The sequence below is a fragment of the Cucurbita moschata genome, unplaced genomic scaffold (genome assembly GCF_002738365.1).
Source record: "Cucurbita moschata cultivar Rifu unplaced genomic scaffold, Cmos_1.0 Cmo_Scf00048, whole genome shotgun sequence".
NCBI classification, from domain to species: Eukaryota; Viridiplantae; Streptophyta; class Magnoliopsida; order Cucurbitales; family Cucurbitaceae; genus Cucurbita; species Cucurbita moschata.
Window position 1 is genome coordinate 266,860 of NW_019268564.1, and position 15,201 is coordinate 282,060.

The following is a 15,201-nucleotide window of genomic DNA, read 5'->3' on the forward strand; positions in this document are numbered from 1 at the left end:
TATTTGGTATTTTCGAGAAACCCAAAGTAAAGCCATGAGAGTTTATATTCAAGGGACAACATCATAGCCCAAAGTAAAACCATGAGAGCTTATGCTCAAAGTGGATCATAGCCCAAAGTAAAATCATGAGAGCTTATGCTCAAAGGTGACAATATCATACTATCGTGGTGGACAATATCATAGCCCAAAGTAAAGTTATAAGAGCTTAGGCTCAAAGTGGATAATATCATACCATCGTGGTTATCTAACCGTATTAACTATAACTATAAAGATGCTTTTTAAAAATTCAATGGTACTTTTAAAACTTTTATTTTATTAATTTATTTATTTTTGTCCCAAATTTATTTTTAATATCATTGTTGTATTATCGAGAAATACCAAATCTATCGTGACAAAATTTAATATATAACTGAAGTCTATTAGAGAGGAATATTAATTTATTAGTGATAAACTTTAGTCGTATATTGTATTGACATTTCTTTAAGAACGGATCAAACGAGCAAAAATGTTAACTTACAATCAACGAGAAAAGGCGACTAATAATCGTTGATCGACGCTAACAATCAACGAGAAAAGGCGACTAATAATCGTTGATCGACGCTAACAATCAACGATAAAATACGACTAATAATCGTTGATTGACACCAACAATCAACGATAAAATGCAACTAATAATCGTTGATCGACACCAACAATCAACGATAAAATGCGACTAATAATCGTTGATCGACACCAACAATCAATGATAAAATACGACTAATGATCGTTGATCGACACTAAAGTCTAGGAGTGATCGTTGATATACTCGGAAAATTAATGTATCAAATTACTACCATACGATTGTTAGATCGTAGTAGGATTCAATATCGGTATAAAAATGTATAATATTTCCATAATAATTTGGTATTAAATTGGAGATAAATTGTGACCCTCGATCAGTTTTCTCCCCCCGTGTTCGGTCATAGTTCTTTGCGATCGTGTCCCAATCTCTCTCACGTTGCCAACGTTGAGCGGGGCCCTCCTCTTACGAATCTGACAATCTATTTCACTTTCTGTGGTACCTGCTCTCATCCTTCGCCCATCGCTCGTCGTTTTTGCTCTTCTATCGCTCTAGGTACGTTGTTCTTGATCCATTTCTTTCGATCTTTCACTTGTTTTTACTCAAGCATCCTACGGTTTTGTTTTCTATTCAGGCTTACTTGGATTTGTAAGGGCTTGGATCGCACCGATTGGATCTTCTCCGATTAGATTCAAGGATCGGCAAGATGAATGACGCTGATGTTTCCAAGCAGATCCAGCAGATGGTGAGGTTCATCCGCCAGGAAGCTGAGGAAAAGGCCAACGAGATCTCTGTCTCTGCTGAAGAAGTATATTTGGCGCTTTATTTTCACCATTTTCTTTGATTCTGTTCGTTTCCGATTCTGGATGGCCGGATTTACTAAAGAATTTCTAGGTTTCGTATGTGCTATGTTTGTGTTTGTCTGTCTACATTGACTATTGAACAGAATGGATGGATTTTTGTTTTTTTTTCCTCTTGTAGGAATTCAATATTGAAAAGCTGCAGCTGGTTGAGGCAGAGAAGAAGAAAATCAGGCAAGAGTACGAGAAGAAGGAGAAGCAAGTTGAAATTCGGAAGAAGATGTAATTACTTCGACTTTTTCCTCATAATCTGCTTATTACAGTTTCATTATTCATGTTCCTCAGTGGCTTGGTTTGTTATGGTGCACAATTTTCAATTGCTGGAAAGATCTTTTTCCTTAATCTTCCTTTGTTATAATTTAAAAGGATGTAGTTGCCGAATTACATCTTCGTGTAATTGATGCTTTGTTTCAGCGAGTACTCCATGCAGCTCAATGCTTCTCGGATCAAAGTTCTGCAAGCACAGGATGATGTAGTGAACTCCATGAAAGAGGCAGCGTCAAAAGAACTTCTTAATGTCAGCGGAAATGAACATGTCTACAAAAATCTGTTGAAGGAACTCATTGTTCAGGTTAGTAAATTCCAAACCTCATCCACATTAAAGAATTACCTATTATTTGATGTAGTTAAATTATAATTCATAATGTTTGCTGCGTGTGTGATTATTTGCTGGTTATTGTTCTTTAGAGTTTAATGTGAGAGCTACTCAATGTTGTTTATTTACGAGATTATAAGTTCACCAAAGAGAATTCCACACAAAAGATTTGTGCTTGATCATAAGGAACTTTAAATATCCAGAATAAATCTCTGGTTTGCATTACTCTGGTTGGATAAAATTCTCTATTTGTAAGGCATCAAATTGAATTACAAATGACCCCGATAGACGATGATTGAGTTTTCTTTTCTCAATCTTTTTGTTGATGGCTGCTGCTTAGAATGCATTGTGGAGGTTGATCTTCCTGTTAAGATTTTGGGTTTGTATGGTTGCTATGGATAAATATGCTTACAGATATACTAGTTGTGTTATTCACTGCCTCAAGTCTGTTTTTTATATAGAGCTTGCTTCGACTGAAAGAGCCAGCTGTTTTGTTGCGATGCCGCAAAAGTGACCTCCATTTGGTGGAGTCTGTGCTGAGTTCAGCAGCATATGAATATGCAAATAAAGCGGAAGTTCATGAGCCAGAGATCATCGTTGACCATGTCCATCTTCCACCTGGTCCAAGCCATCACCATCATCATGGTCCCTTTTGGTAATCCTTCCTTTTCATTTTTGTAGGATTTAATTTGTTACAACGTTCCTGCTTCTGAATACTTTGTCAGTCGTTGGTGTCTTTCTCCTTCTCCGTAAACGGTTATAATTTATTCCAGCATTGGAAAAATTATGTGTTAGAGATTGCAAATTAACTTTTGCATACTTTGCCTGCCAGGCATCGTATTTTTCAAGGGTGGTAGCTAGTTACTCCTGCCCTGGGGGAGGGCACATACTTGTTTTAGAAGAAAGATAACTAATTACTCCTGCATTTTGTTACAATATGCAGATTGTACCCTTTTATTTAGACCATAGTTTTAAACAGCCTATGTTTTTTATTTCCAAGTCTGTGAATTAAACCATTCTGATAAAGTTTACCGTTACTTCGATAGAGATTGTTGTTTCCTATCCAAAAAAAAAAAAACTTTGATAGAGATGGTACGCACGACCTATTCTACTTAAGCCCATGTTTACTGATTCTATTAAAAACTAGCTGTCTTAATTTATAGAAAGATTCAGGTTGTACATTTTGCAAACTACGGGAGTGCTTAATTTAACTCAAAATACAAGAATGCAATGTAGGAAATTCAACAGGAATATAATCGACAATGTTCCCTTTGAAATTGTTTGAAGCCTTGTATTGTAAGATTTTTGCCTTTTGGTTCTGTACTCACCAATTTTCTTAGAAAAGTCAAGAAAATATCTGTAAACACTCCTAATATCAAGTTTTGATCGTTCAGTTCTGGAGGTGTAGTAATGGCATCTCGAGATGGGAAGATTGTCTGTGAGAACACCCTTGATGCTAGGTTGGATGTCGTGTTCCGTAAAAAGCTTCCTGAGGTAGTTTCTCTTCTCAACTATACCCTACTATCTATTATTGGATGCTAATTACATTGTCAAATGCTTGTGGGTATCTGAAAAACTCAAGGCCATGTATCATTTTTAGAGAGGAAAAAAGATTTACATTTATAATATATAAATATATCTATATCTATATCTATCTATCTATCTATCTATATATATGTATGTATGTATGTATGTATGTATATATTTATTTTGCTTGATGACAAGGAGTAAACCCAATGTTAACAGGTCATGCACTGTTTATGATTCTTTACTGACTACTCAAATTTTGCCCTGGATGCATAATACACTTGTGATTAAGCCTAGCTTGACAATAAAGAGTTCGCACTATAACCTTTTACTAACCTAATATTATCTACAACACGATTCCTTTACTTTATATTAGCTTTCAAAGGCAAATTCTTTATTCGGGGACGTTAATATTAATTTTTTTAATAAAATTGTACAAATACCGTATTTTGGGCTGTTTGCATTCTATCTTTCTTTTATCACCAGTTTGCCAAGTGTAAGTTCCTATATCAGGCCAACAATTCTTGTCGATGATTATTTCTTTTCTCCATTTTGTCACAACGTTCACGTTTAAGAGTACTTACAGCTGCATTTCTTATTGGCAGATCCGAAAAAGCCTTTTCAGTCAAGTTGCTGCATGATGTGTACTGCTTTCGACTCTTTCATGGTGCTTCCTGTGAAATAATTTATGAGTCCAAATTTGGTCTTTTCATGCGAATTATATGTGTCCCAAATGTTGCTTATCAATAAGTATTGCATTCTTTGATTTTCTTTATCTGATAGTTACTATTGTTCTTGGTGTTTGATTCACAGCTCTACGGGGAGTTTGGTGCCCCCTATCGACTCCATAGTATTTCTGGTATCAGTATTATTCCAGCTTCATATTTCCTTTAGTTTTTAAGTCTTTTCTTATGTGCACATCATTCAGACTACTGTCCTTATAATGTAATATGACATTTCTCTTCTAAAGGCTGTTGTTTCAAGTTATGCCTTGATCCTCGTAGGTATAGTTAAGAATAATAGTTTATCCTAATTTGATTTCCCCCATCTTGTCATGCATTTTCTAGAACGATAGTTTTTATAACTAACGAGTCGGAAAATATCCTTACCTTTAGTTTTGGATGGATTGGTTATACCAGCTTGTTTGAACGAAAATTATTCTTGGTTGATCTTAAAAAATATTTTTGGCAAAAGAACCAGTTTTTCCTCGATTATTTTCTTCATGGGAGGCCTGTAATTTTAGAAGTTGTTCATCCTTGATAGATAGGGGCAGGACTTGATCTGTAATGACCTTGAATCTCATACATATGCATTATTATCCCTCTTGATATCTTACCTATTGTTTATAGTTTATTTTTCATGGTTGTAATTCAACCAGGCCCATAATTTATGAATTTCATTCCTGTCCAAATATAGAATATATGGTTATATAAGTTGAAAGAATCTTACTATCAAGTCTTTTGAAAATTCGAGATATCAACAAGGAGGACGCTTCATGAGGTAATTTCATTGAAGCCTGATGCCAAGGTTATAAGAATTTGTGGTCTTTTCCATAAAAGCATCTTATCTTGAGCTCTGATGCTTTGCCTGACCACTTTTGTAGGCTGATCTTCATGTGTAAATGTCCTAAAAAGGTCGAGGTTTTTTTTTTTTTTTTTTTTTTTCTTCTCTATCATTCATGTGACACTCGAGCAAAGGAGTGATACATGAATGAGTTGAGATCACATCCAAATAAGAGAGATCTTGAGGATAGGATAGATAGGATAATTAGGGAGCTTAAAAAAATTGGAAATCATTGCCTATACTAACAAGGTGAACTTTCCTTTTTGGTGGCTCAATCATAAGGACTCCAAAGTTAAAGCGTGTTTTGTTTGAAGTAATTCTAGTTGGGTAACCTCTTGGAAATTTTTTGAAGATACATGTGAGTGAGAATAAAGCATGTTGAAAGGATTCATGTTGGTCTGAAGGATAATATTCACTCTAAGAAGCAAGAAGTAAGTAAAGTGACCATGTTGCAGGGGATGTAGGAGAATGTTGGGGTACACAGGTGCCAAATCCGAATTTTGAATATTGATCTGAATCCTGGGTATGAGGCATTATAAATGATATTAGAGCGGTACCTCTCTTAATAAGATGTGGGGGACCAAATAAGGTGGAAGTTGGTGAGCATGTAACACCCAAGTAAAAGAGGGGTATATGAATGAATCGAAACCATATTCAAATAAGAGGGATCCTGAAAATAGGATAGTTAAGAAAGATTTAAAAGAATCGAAAGTCACTATCTATACTAACAAAGTGCATATTCCTTTTTTGTTCAATAGCTCAATCTTAGGAACTTCAAAGTTAAGTTTACTTTTGCTCAAAATTTTCCTAGAATGCATGGGAGTGAGAACAAAACATGCTGGAAGAACTTGTGTTGGTCTATGAGAATAACCTTCACTCTTAGAAGCGATAAGCAAATAACGTGACTATGTCACATGGGAATGTGGAATGTTGGGACACATAGGTGCGGAAGGAGAATTTTGAATCTTGATCTGAATCCTGGGTACAGATCTTACCATTCGTGTCAACATGAACATAACAGTTTCTAAGAGAAAAATTGTTGCACCGATTGCAACAAAGAGATTGATTATTATTATCTATACGCATATTCATTCCCTTTTGCCATGTGAACTTTCTTCCATATCTTTCATGACTAAATTAATAAAAAATATTCTTGAATGGTACACGTTCGATTTCCAGGTGGTTTATCATAGTAACATCAAAGATTCTCTCATTAGAGAAAAAGTTAAAGATTCTGTAGCCTTAATACTTTATAAAAGAAACGATGTGGGTGTTATGGGTACAAAGTAATTGAAGAATGTTCCAAGAGATAGATAGATTGGAATCTAAGTGCAAAAAGCTATGACTTTTTTTTTTTTTGGTTCTTTTTGTTTTTCGTAAATCAAATTAGATGAGTTTTTAATAAAGTGGCAAGTGTCCAATATTCCTTTTCTTTAAACCAACATAAAAAACAAAAAATTTATTCCCCGGGTTAGTATTTGGTTAGGTCAAGCAGTTGAATTTTGTCGAACAAAAATATCGAAGTCTTAATTTTATGAAATTATAGATGAAAATATATATTTAAAAGGTTTAATACTTATATTATTAATATAATGTTCACATTCGTGGCAGTTTTTGTAATATAGTGTTAATGTTGTTTTACTATTTAAGGTTTAGGGTTTAAAGGTTGATGAAAATATTAGCTATTAAAACATTATCACGGTGTTGGATGATGACTAAACTTAGTCGTGCCAATAGATTGGTAAATTCTCAAATATCGAACAAAGAACTCCAAAAGAAAAAGGAGCCAAGCCTCCTCGAAGGCGGTAAAAAATGACTAAGACTCCAAAGGAGTCGAGCCTCGATTAAGGGGAGACGCACTTTGTTCGAGGGGAGGTGTTGGATGATAAAAGTCCCACATCGGCTAATTTAAGGAATGATCATGGGTTTATAAGTGAGGAATACTAACTCCATTGGTATGAGACATTTTGGAGAAGCCCAAATCAAAGTCATGAGAGCTTATGCTCAAAGTGGACAATATCATACCATTGTGGAGAGTCGTGTTCGTCGGAGTTAAGCCTAATAATAACATAATTGTATTTATATATTTTAATAATAATTTTATAAAGAAGACAAAATTTATTCTTTATAGTTATTTTTTAAAATTTAGTTTTCATTGAACTTTAACGTTCGACAACATAAATGTCAAAATTTGAATAAGTGTTCAAACGATTCGGTAATAAAAAGAATTTGATGAACCAATAAGTAGTACTATTTAGGTCTGAGTCTTAATAAATAAAAAATTTATAGTTATTTTATTTTATTTTGCTTGTCATACACTTATTTATACATATATTTACTATAAATTTATTTTATTTTATAATTAATTTGTTATTATTTATTCTCTAACTCTATAAAAATAAATAATTTCAGCTAACTAATCTAATATTTTATAATCGTCAATAGGCCATTTTGAATTTTATTAGCCCATATAATATGGGCCATAATTGAGGCCCATATAGTAGGACAAGTACAAGCCCAGCCCAGACAGTTGAAGAAACCCGCCCCCCGCGTTTTCTTCCATTGGAGCAAAGAAAGTTTTCGCGCCTTTGTTTGTACTCTATAACTTCTCAGAAGAAGCTCAATCTTGTTCCATTCATCATCAATCTCTTTTTGAATCTCTTTCTGGAGATGGCAATAGCGAATAAGAAGATTTTACCATTAATCATTCACTCGACTTGAACGAGTCGAAGCCTCAACAACTGGGCAATGCTCTCTGTAGTAGGAGACATCTTCAGATTTGAAGCACTTTCTCGCCGGTTTTTGCAATATTGATGTCTGGATTGCAATCTGAAGAGCATGTAACTCTATTCATCTTTGATTTTTTTCCTCAGAAGATTGCCCATTAATTAGTGAAGTTCGGTTTGATTGTAGGAGATAAATATGTGTGTGTGTGTGTGTGTGTGTGTGTGGTTTTTCAAATTTTTTGGCTAATTGGTAATTGAATTTCTATGAAGCCATTAAGATCGAGTTTAGTTCAAAAATCTTGTTCTAAGAAGTTCTCAAAGCTTCAACACCATCCTTCGATGGTGATCATCTTATTGATGCCCATATTGTCGAGACTGGTTTCAGTGAAAATATATGCCTCTCTAACTTCCAGGTCAGTAACTTTCTACGGAGAGGAGATCTTTTCTACGCACATCAGGTATTTGATAAAATGCCTTGCAAAACCACGACCTCCTTGATCGTGATGATTTCTGGTTACCTTAAGTTTGGCAACTTATCTTAAGCTAGAGAGTTGTTTGATGGCATGGTGGAACGTAGGGCAGTGTTATGGACAATTCTGATTTCTGGGTGTTTGCAATCTAACCAATCTAAAGAAGCATGTAGGCGTTATGCCTGATATGAGAAAGGGAGGGAACGAACCAGATAATGAGATTAGTGACTTTTTTATCAGGCTGTGGTGAATTGGAAACTAAGCATTTTATTATTCAAATCCATGCCCATGTCATTAAACTTGGATACGAGTACCACCTCTGTTGAGGATTGTTGGGAGTGAGTCCTACATTGGATAATTAAGTGGATGATCATGAGTTTATAAGTAAGGAATACGTCTCCATTGATATGAGACCTTTTGGGGGAAGCCCAAAGCAAATCCATGAGAGTTTATGCTCAAAGTGGACAATATCATACCATTGTGGAGAGTTGTGATTCTTAACAACCTCATGGTTTGCAACTCGATGGTTGATGCTTATTGCAAAACCTGTTGCTTTTATTTAGCTTGCCAGCTCTCCAAGCAAATGATAATTTAAGACACAGTGACCTTCAGTGCCTTAATGACAGATTATTCAAATGAGGGGTTGATGGAAGAAGCAATCAAATTCTGTGTCGTGTAGTGCTTTAATCTTAGCTTATGCACAAAATATCATTTCAGCAGATGATTCAGTCACTGTGGTTTTGTTGAAGAAGCTCTTTGGCACTTCAATTCCATGACTCAAATTTATGAAGTCACTCCAAAGAGGGAACACTATGCATCGATGGTTGATGTATTGTGTCAAAATAGAGGATTTGATGAAGCCGAGAAGTTGATGGCCCAAATGCCATTTGAGTCTGATGTGATTATGTGGTTTAACTCATGCAGAAGTCATAAGAATCATAAGTTGACTAAGGAAGCAGCGAATCAGCTTTTTAATATGGAAGAGTTTCGAGATGCTTGTCGTTATATCAACCTGTCTAATATTTATGCTGTAGCTGGTCAGTGGGACAATGTTTCAAAGGTCAAGAAGGTGATGAGGGACCGAGGGGTTAGTAAGGTCCCAGCCTATAGTTGGGTTGGAATCAAACATCAGACTCATGTATTCTCAGCGACTGATAAATCACATCCCCCGACGAAGAAGATTTTGGGGAAGATTGATGCATTGACGATGCAGATGGATAAGAAAGGATATAAACCAGACATAACTTGGGCCCTTCATGACATGGATAAGGATATCACCATTGAGTTTCTTTAATACCGCAGCAGATGCTTATCAATTGCATTTGCTCTACTCGACACACCAGACGGGTCACCAATAGTTTTAATGAAAAATTTGTGAGCGCGAGACTATCATGCTGCAAATTGCAATCAAGGTGATCTCACAGATTGTTATAAGGGAAATTACTGTAGAGATTTGAGTAGGATTGATCATTTTAAAGATGGTTTTTGCTCCTGTAAGGATTATTGTTGACCATAAAATCTCTAGATGAACAGTCTAGATTGTCGTCAAAACAATCAATTTATGCAATCATTCTACAGACAAACGTAGAGCTGCTTATCTACGGTAAGTGTTGTTTCCTCATGCTGTGTTATTGAAAAATTCCATTTAATTGGTTGGTTGAGAAAAGTTTGTAAGATGGTACTCTTAACAATTTATCCATCAACTGATTCTTCATATAAGCTTAAGGTTTTGTTTCATTTGATTAGCAATTCTACCGTGCAGAGAATTATTTGCTGTGTGTGACTCTTTCCTCAAAAGCTTATTCTCCTGCATGTTGTTAAATAGAATTCAGCAAGGTTCACAAGGCATTGTGCATGATATAATTTCTAAATCTAATATTTTTCTTCTTATTATCCATATGATTGTTTTTGGTTGTCACGAACTTGGAAATGATTATCAAAGCTACAATGACCTTCATGCAATGTTTTTATAGACAGATGAACAGTTTTAGATTTGTTCTACATCTTTGATCTTTAATATGAATATACTAACACAAGGCACATGTGAAATGGAAATGCATCAAGTAAAACCTGATTCTTGTTCCATGAAATAAAAGGGGAATTTCCTTTCTCCATCCATGTCTTCTCTTGTAAGTTGGTTTGCTGTTAAGTATTAACTATCTCTTGGGATTTCATTATCCTTATATTTGTAGTATATAGTGCTTTGAAAAGTTTTATTTGTGCCGTTGAAACATATAAGACATATGACAAACTGTTCTTCGCACATTGTGCCTTGAATCAATTTGTTTGATGCATAAAAATTAGCTATGGAAAATAGTTTCTATTCTTCGTAGCATTCCTGAGCGTTTGATTGAAACAACTCAATATGTTTGCAATTTGAGGTATCTCTCTGTTTTATTCTTTTGCTCCACAGTTGCGAGGTCATTGATAATAGTGTTCGCAATTCACTTGGTGTAATTGCGTGATGATGCTGCATTTTGACAATAGTAGCAACCCTTTCCTTTTACTACATTGCTGTTTCTCTTTTTTATTACTTCTACGTCATGGCTTCTGAACTACTGGTTTTTCTATTGTGAAAGGCCGACATGTACTGTTTTAAGAGCAGAGGGTAGAAAGAGTGCCAAATGAATTACGAAAGGGGAAGAAAGTTTGAATCCTGAAAGGAGACACTTTCGCTTTCTCAATTGGTGCATTCTATCTTCCCACTTGTTACATTTCACTATTTCAGCCTTTAAAGCCCTGTTGATGTGGCTAACATAATTGAGAAGATTGTGGGGGAATTTCCTTTTGAAGGTCCTTCAATGGAAGGCTGTACACTTCATGTTATCTTGGTGGGTCTTGGAATTGGTAACATTGCTATGATGGTGACGAAATAGTTTCATTGGAAGCTACACTTCGACATAAAATCATTAGAAGTAATGGAGGCTATCGACTGTCATCCCTCAGGTGGTTCGTGGCTTAATTCATTATGGAAACTCTAAAAAGTCTGTGGATTAAAACTATATACAAAGGGCTGGAGGAGAGGCTGATATTTAAAAGAGGTGATTGTTCCGGGATGAGGTTTCTCTTGAGGATTGTTGGGAGGGAGTCCCACGTTGGCTAATTTAGGGAATGGTTATGGGCTTATAAGGAATACATCTCCATTGTTATGAGGCCTTTTGAGGAAGCCCAAAGCAAAGCCATGAGAGCTTAAGCTCAAAGTAGACAGTATCATACCATTGTGGAGACCCGTGATTCCTATCAGTTTTGGAGGGTCGACTCCTTTATAGTGTTTTCCCATCTATCTATGCAGTTACTAGAAGTAAAAATCAAAATAATGAGCTAAGGGAATTCTTTTGGAATTTTGAGTTCAAGAGTCATCTTCGGATTTGGAATGAAGTGTAACAACCCAAGTCCACTGCTAGCAGATATTGTCATTTTTGGACTTCTTCTCAAAGTTTTTAAAACGTGTCTACTAGGGAGAGGTTTCCACACTCATAAAAAAATGTTTCGTTTTCCTCCCCAACCGATGTGAGATCTCACATCAAGATTGGAAAGTCTGCTCGCAAAATATGCATATGATTTTAAGCCTATTGCTCAGTCATATATATGAGATTACCGTGTTATTTCTTTTAAAGTTCTATTTTGTGCATCTAGTTTTCCTTGGTTCGCTTCAGGGACTCTATTAATGCTTCAAACTAGAACAAAGTTATCCTGAAGACGTGCGGATTCGCCAAGTTTCTTGTGTCAGCTGCTCTTGCTGGTGCTCCTGCATGGGATTTCAGACGTACTCTTTATGAAAAAAAAAGTAACCCAAATTGAAGCAAAACTCTCTGTTTGAGAGTCGAGACAAGCTTGGGAGATCTACTGTTGATCACTTCCAAGGATTGCGTAGTGTATCAGCTGCAACATTGACAAACCAATTATTAATTGAATATTGGTTGATGGGGTTAGATCTTCTTTTCCCTAAGAACCATTTACTAATTTGAATTCTCTCTTTCATCTTGTTCAAGATTATTGCCTTGAAAGTTGTGGGAAATGCCATTACTTGCTGCTTTAAATAGATGTGCATTCACATGGAAAATACCAGAGCCTCGCGTACTTGCTAATGAATTCTTCTGAAATTGACATGACAGGTCCACTTCAGGAGCTTGCGCACCAGAACTTACAGGTTTTATTTCTTTACATCTTCATCTGTCTTCTTCAATGTTGTGGCGTGCAGAATTTTATCATCGTTTTAATAAGATCATCATCTCTTCAAAGATTCTAAAACCTCTGCTGCAAGAAACCAACTTTTGCTTACCCATTCAACTATTTCTCTTTAGACTTCCACTTTACTGTTCTGCTGCTTAGGGAATCTGACGTCGTTTTTGCTTGTCTTTGCCGTAAAAAACATTCAATTTCTTGAAATAGTGAAGCACAACAAAATTCGAAAGGGCATAAGGAAATTTCATTTTTTTAGTTTCTGGATATTTGTGTTTTCTCTGGTCTTCTACTAGTAGACAAAAGGAATCTCATACTCGTAGCTCACCGTGGGGATGCGTTGTGCTGCCCCAAGCTTGGAAGTTCTTCCCTCCCTCCCAATAAAAAACATTATACTTTTATTTTAAAAGAGTACTCAGCCATCTCATTAAGACAGGCGCCATTCTTTAGGAGAAAACACATCCAACCTATATCTAATAATTTAAACTACTACGGCCATTGAAGAAGACGAGGGAATCTCTCTCTTTAAACAATCAATAAAAATCTATAATAACAACAAAGTCTTGGAGATTCGAGGATTTGAGAAGACATTAAATTTACTAATGGGGCATCGAGTTCATTTGTCAATGGATGCCATTAAGAACAGCCCCACTTGAAGGTTCTGCTCTAGCCGGTTGAATTGGATTGAATACCAAAATAAAAAACACTTTGCTTGCTGTAATGGATGCTAAGTTTGTTTTGTTTTTGTTAAAGAATCACGGATCTATGGTATGATATTGTCCACTTTGAGTAAAGCTCTCGTGACTTTACTTTGGGCTTCTCCAAAAAGCTTCAGGCCAATGGTGGTGTATTCCTTACTTATATACCCATGATTATTCCATAAATTAGTCAATGTAGGACTTACTCCCGACGATCCTCTACAATCCTCTACCATGTATGATTTCTACCATGTATGATTTGCAAATTGTTTCATTTTCCCCAGTTTGGACTTAGCTTCTAGTTTTTGATATGGAAACACCTAAAATACCCAAAAAAATTTAAAAAGTTCCCCACTTTCCTCCTCCCTTCCTTCAGCCCCATGATTACTCGGTAGGATTGGATTACAGAAGCATGGCACACAAAAAGTTGAAACTCAAATCGCATTGAAAAGGTGGAAATTAAAAAGACATCTTTCTTTCTTTTTTTCTTTCCTCTGTGGAAGAGTAGAGTAGTGTAGTAGTAGTAGTAGTTAAATTTGCCCTTTTTTCTTCTCTTTTTGACTCAATCTCGTTGCTTAAACAGAGTCCAAAGTAACCCAAAAACGAAACAAATTCAACTTTTTTTCAGCCATTAGAGAGTGGGGAAGCTCTCACAATTCACACCCCTCTCACGTGAGCTTCATAATATGAAGAAGAAAAGCCTAAGCCTAAGCCTAAACCTAAGCCTAAGTCACTACTGCTCTCTTCCTGATCTGTACTTTCCGTACCATTTGAAGAGACTTGAGTGACTCCACTTGAACACGAAGAACAAGGCTGAGAAAATTCCCCACCATTCTCCTCCACCCTCAACAAACCCATTACACTTCCCTGCGCCACTTTCCTTCCCTCTTTCTTTTTAGGCCTTCTTCTCTTCTGAAACAAAGAATACACAGCCCAATCCTCCATTTCCAGCTGCATTTTAGGAACAAAACAAAACAAAACAAAACAAAACAAAGTAGGAAATGAATCAGTTCTTTTGATGGAAAGAAGGGCAGTGTTGTAATTTGGCACGAGTACGTCCATGGTCAAACTTGTCTGTTACCTGTGTTGAGTTGGGAGTTGTTGTTGCAGAGACAGAGCCAGAGCGTGGCAGTCGATATTCATGCATGACCCACCGAGTCGTTGCTGTTCTTTCAGACACTTTTGACTCATAAAAAACCAGAGATTTCCTCAGCCCAACCACCTTGTTAATGCCCTGGTTAACAATCAACTTCTCTTTCCCAGTGGACTTCCATATCCCACACCCAGTGTTTCTCCTCAACAAACTCCTCTGTTTGCTAAAAAAGAATCTTTTTTCCTTAAAATCCCCTAAAACCCAACAACAAGAACATCAAGAACAACACGGAATCCAATCAATTCATAGAAATTAAGAAACTGAAACTCAGTAATGAGCTGAATTTGAATTTGAATTGTTATAGTTGTGTTACCAGGAAAGGCCGATGGATCTGTGAGGAAGACATCAAAGTCGGGAATGACCGAAGCAGGGAGAGGCAAATCAAACGCCTTCCTCTTCAAGTAGTGCTCGACCAGCTCCTCATCTGTGGGGCAAAATCGATACCCAACAGGTAATCTCATCATCCCTCCATTAATGACAAAGTTTGAGGTCTTCTCCATTGCAAAAAATTAGAGTAAGTATTGCACAACAAACCCTCTGTTCTCTGATGATGAAGATTAGATTTCAAAGAAACTCTGAAATATAAATGCAAAAGAAAGAAGAACCCATGTGGGATTGGTTTGCTCTGGTTTTTATAATAATCTGGACTGCAGGAGAGAGAATAAGAACAAGAGAGAGAATAAGAACAAGAGAGAGAAAGAGATGAAGGGTTGAGATAGAGAGAGAGAGAGAGAGAGGGAGTGGTGTGGTGTGAGAAAGACAAGGATCTTTCCTTGTGTTGCGTTTTATGGAACGTAAGAAGTTGGAAAAATCCTAGTCCGACTAGAATTCGGAATCAGAAATTGTTTTTTTTTTTTTTTTTTTTTTT

At 36.1% G+C, this 15,201-nt stretch overlaps 3 protein-coding genes, 1 long non-coding RNA gene and 1 pseudogene across 6 annotated transcripts in view; 4 read left to right on the forward strand and 1 right to left on the reverse strand.

Moving 5' to 3' along the window:
* Nucleotides 1-958: 958 nt before the first annotated feature.
* Nucleotides 959-4,528, forward strand: LOC111435337 (V-type proton ATPase subunit E-like). Of its 2 annotated transcripts, XM_023072804.1 has the most exons (8): nt 959-1,114; nt 1,194-1,367; nt 1,541-1,641; nt 1,834-1,990; nt 2,476-2,669; nt 3,409-3,508; nt 4,147-4,208; nt 4,355-4,528. In XM_023072804.1, the coding sequence occupies exons 2-7, from the start codon at nt 1,266-1,268 to the stop codon at nt 4,180-4,182; spliced, it is 690 nt and encodes a 229-aa protein (XP_022928572.1). In that variant the 5' UTR covers nt 959-1,114; nt 1,194-1,265; the 3' UTR covers nt 4,183-4,208; nt 4,355-4,528. The 2 variants fall into 2 exon arrangements, with proteins under 2 accessions (XP_022928572.1, XP_022928571.1); XM_023072803.1 differs by having other exon boundaries at nt 4,147-4,528.
* A 3,063-nt stretch (nt 4,529-7,591) lies between these two features.
* On the forward strand, nt 7,592-8,726 carry LOC111435341 (annotated as a pseudogene).
* Nucleotides 8,727-8,732: 6 nt separating this feature from the next.
* On the forward strand, nt 8,733-10,042 carry LOC111435342 (putative pentatricopeptide repeat-containing protein At2g01510). Its single transcript, XM_023072808.1, has one exon. It carries the CDS (start codon nt 9,073-9,075, stop codon nt 9,592-9,594), a length of 522 nt encoding a protein of 173 aa, XP_022928576.1. The 5' UTR covers nt 8,733-9,072; the 3' UTR covers nt 9,595-10,042.
* Nucleotides 10,043-11,826: 1,784 nt separating this feature from the next.
* Nucleotides 11,827-14,720, forward strand: LOC111435300. The gene is made up of 3 exons (XR_002709062.1): nt 11,827-12,228; nt 12,416-12,450; nt 14,650-14,720. It is a non-coding gene; the product is annotated as an uncharacterized LOC111435300 (long non-coding RNA).
* The window catches only part of LOC111435299 (NAC domain-containing protein 83-like), a 2,789-nt gene continuing 1,193 nt past the window's right edge, over nt 13,606-15,201 (reverse strand). Inside the window, exons 1-3 of one of the 2 annotated variants that reach the window (XM_023072744.1) lie at nt 14,647-15,077; nt 14,262-14,527; nt 13,606-14,131 (exon numbers count right to left, since the gene is read on the reverse strand). In XM_023072744.1, coding sequence (XP_022928512.1) covers nt 13,838-14,131; nt 14,262-14,527; nt 14,647-14,833 — 747 coding nt within the window. In that variant the 5' untranslated portion in view covers nt 14,834-15,077 and the 3' untranslated portion in view covers nt 13,606-13,837. Of the gene's footprint in view, nt 14,132-14,261; nt 14,528-14,646; nt 15,078-15,201 lie in introns of those variants that run through there. The other variant, XM_023072745.1, reaches the window with a different exon arrangement.

Excerpts from the sequence above, each read along its gene's own strand:
- LOC111435337 (XM_023072803.1), top strand. The coding sequence starts at position 1,266 with ATGAATGACGCTGATGTTTCCAAGCAGATCCAGCAGATGGTGAGGTTC. Across the intron at positions 1,368-1,540 it reads TCTCTGTCTCTGCTGAAGAA|GAATTCAATATTGAAAAGCT; the intron begins GTATATTTGGCG and ends TTCCTCTTGTAG. Across the intron at positions 1,991-2,475 it reads TGAAGGAACTCATTGTTCAG|AGCTTGCTTCGACTGAAAGA; the intron begins GTTAGTAAATTC and ends TTTTTTATATAG.
- LOC111435342 (XM_023072808.1), top strand. The coding sequence starts at position 9,073 with ATGACTCAAATTTATGAAGTCACTCCAAAGAGGGAACACTATGCATCG.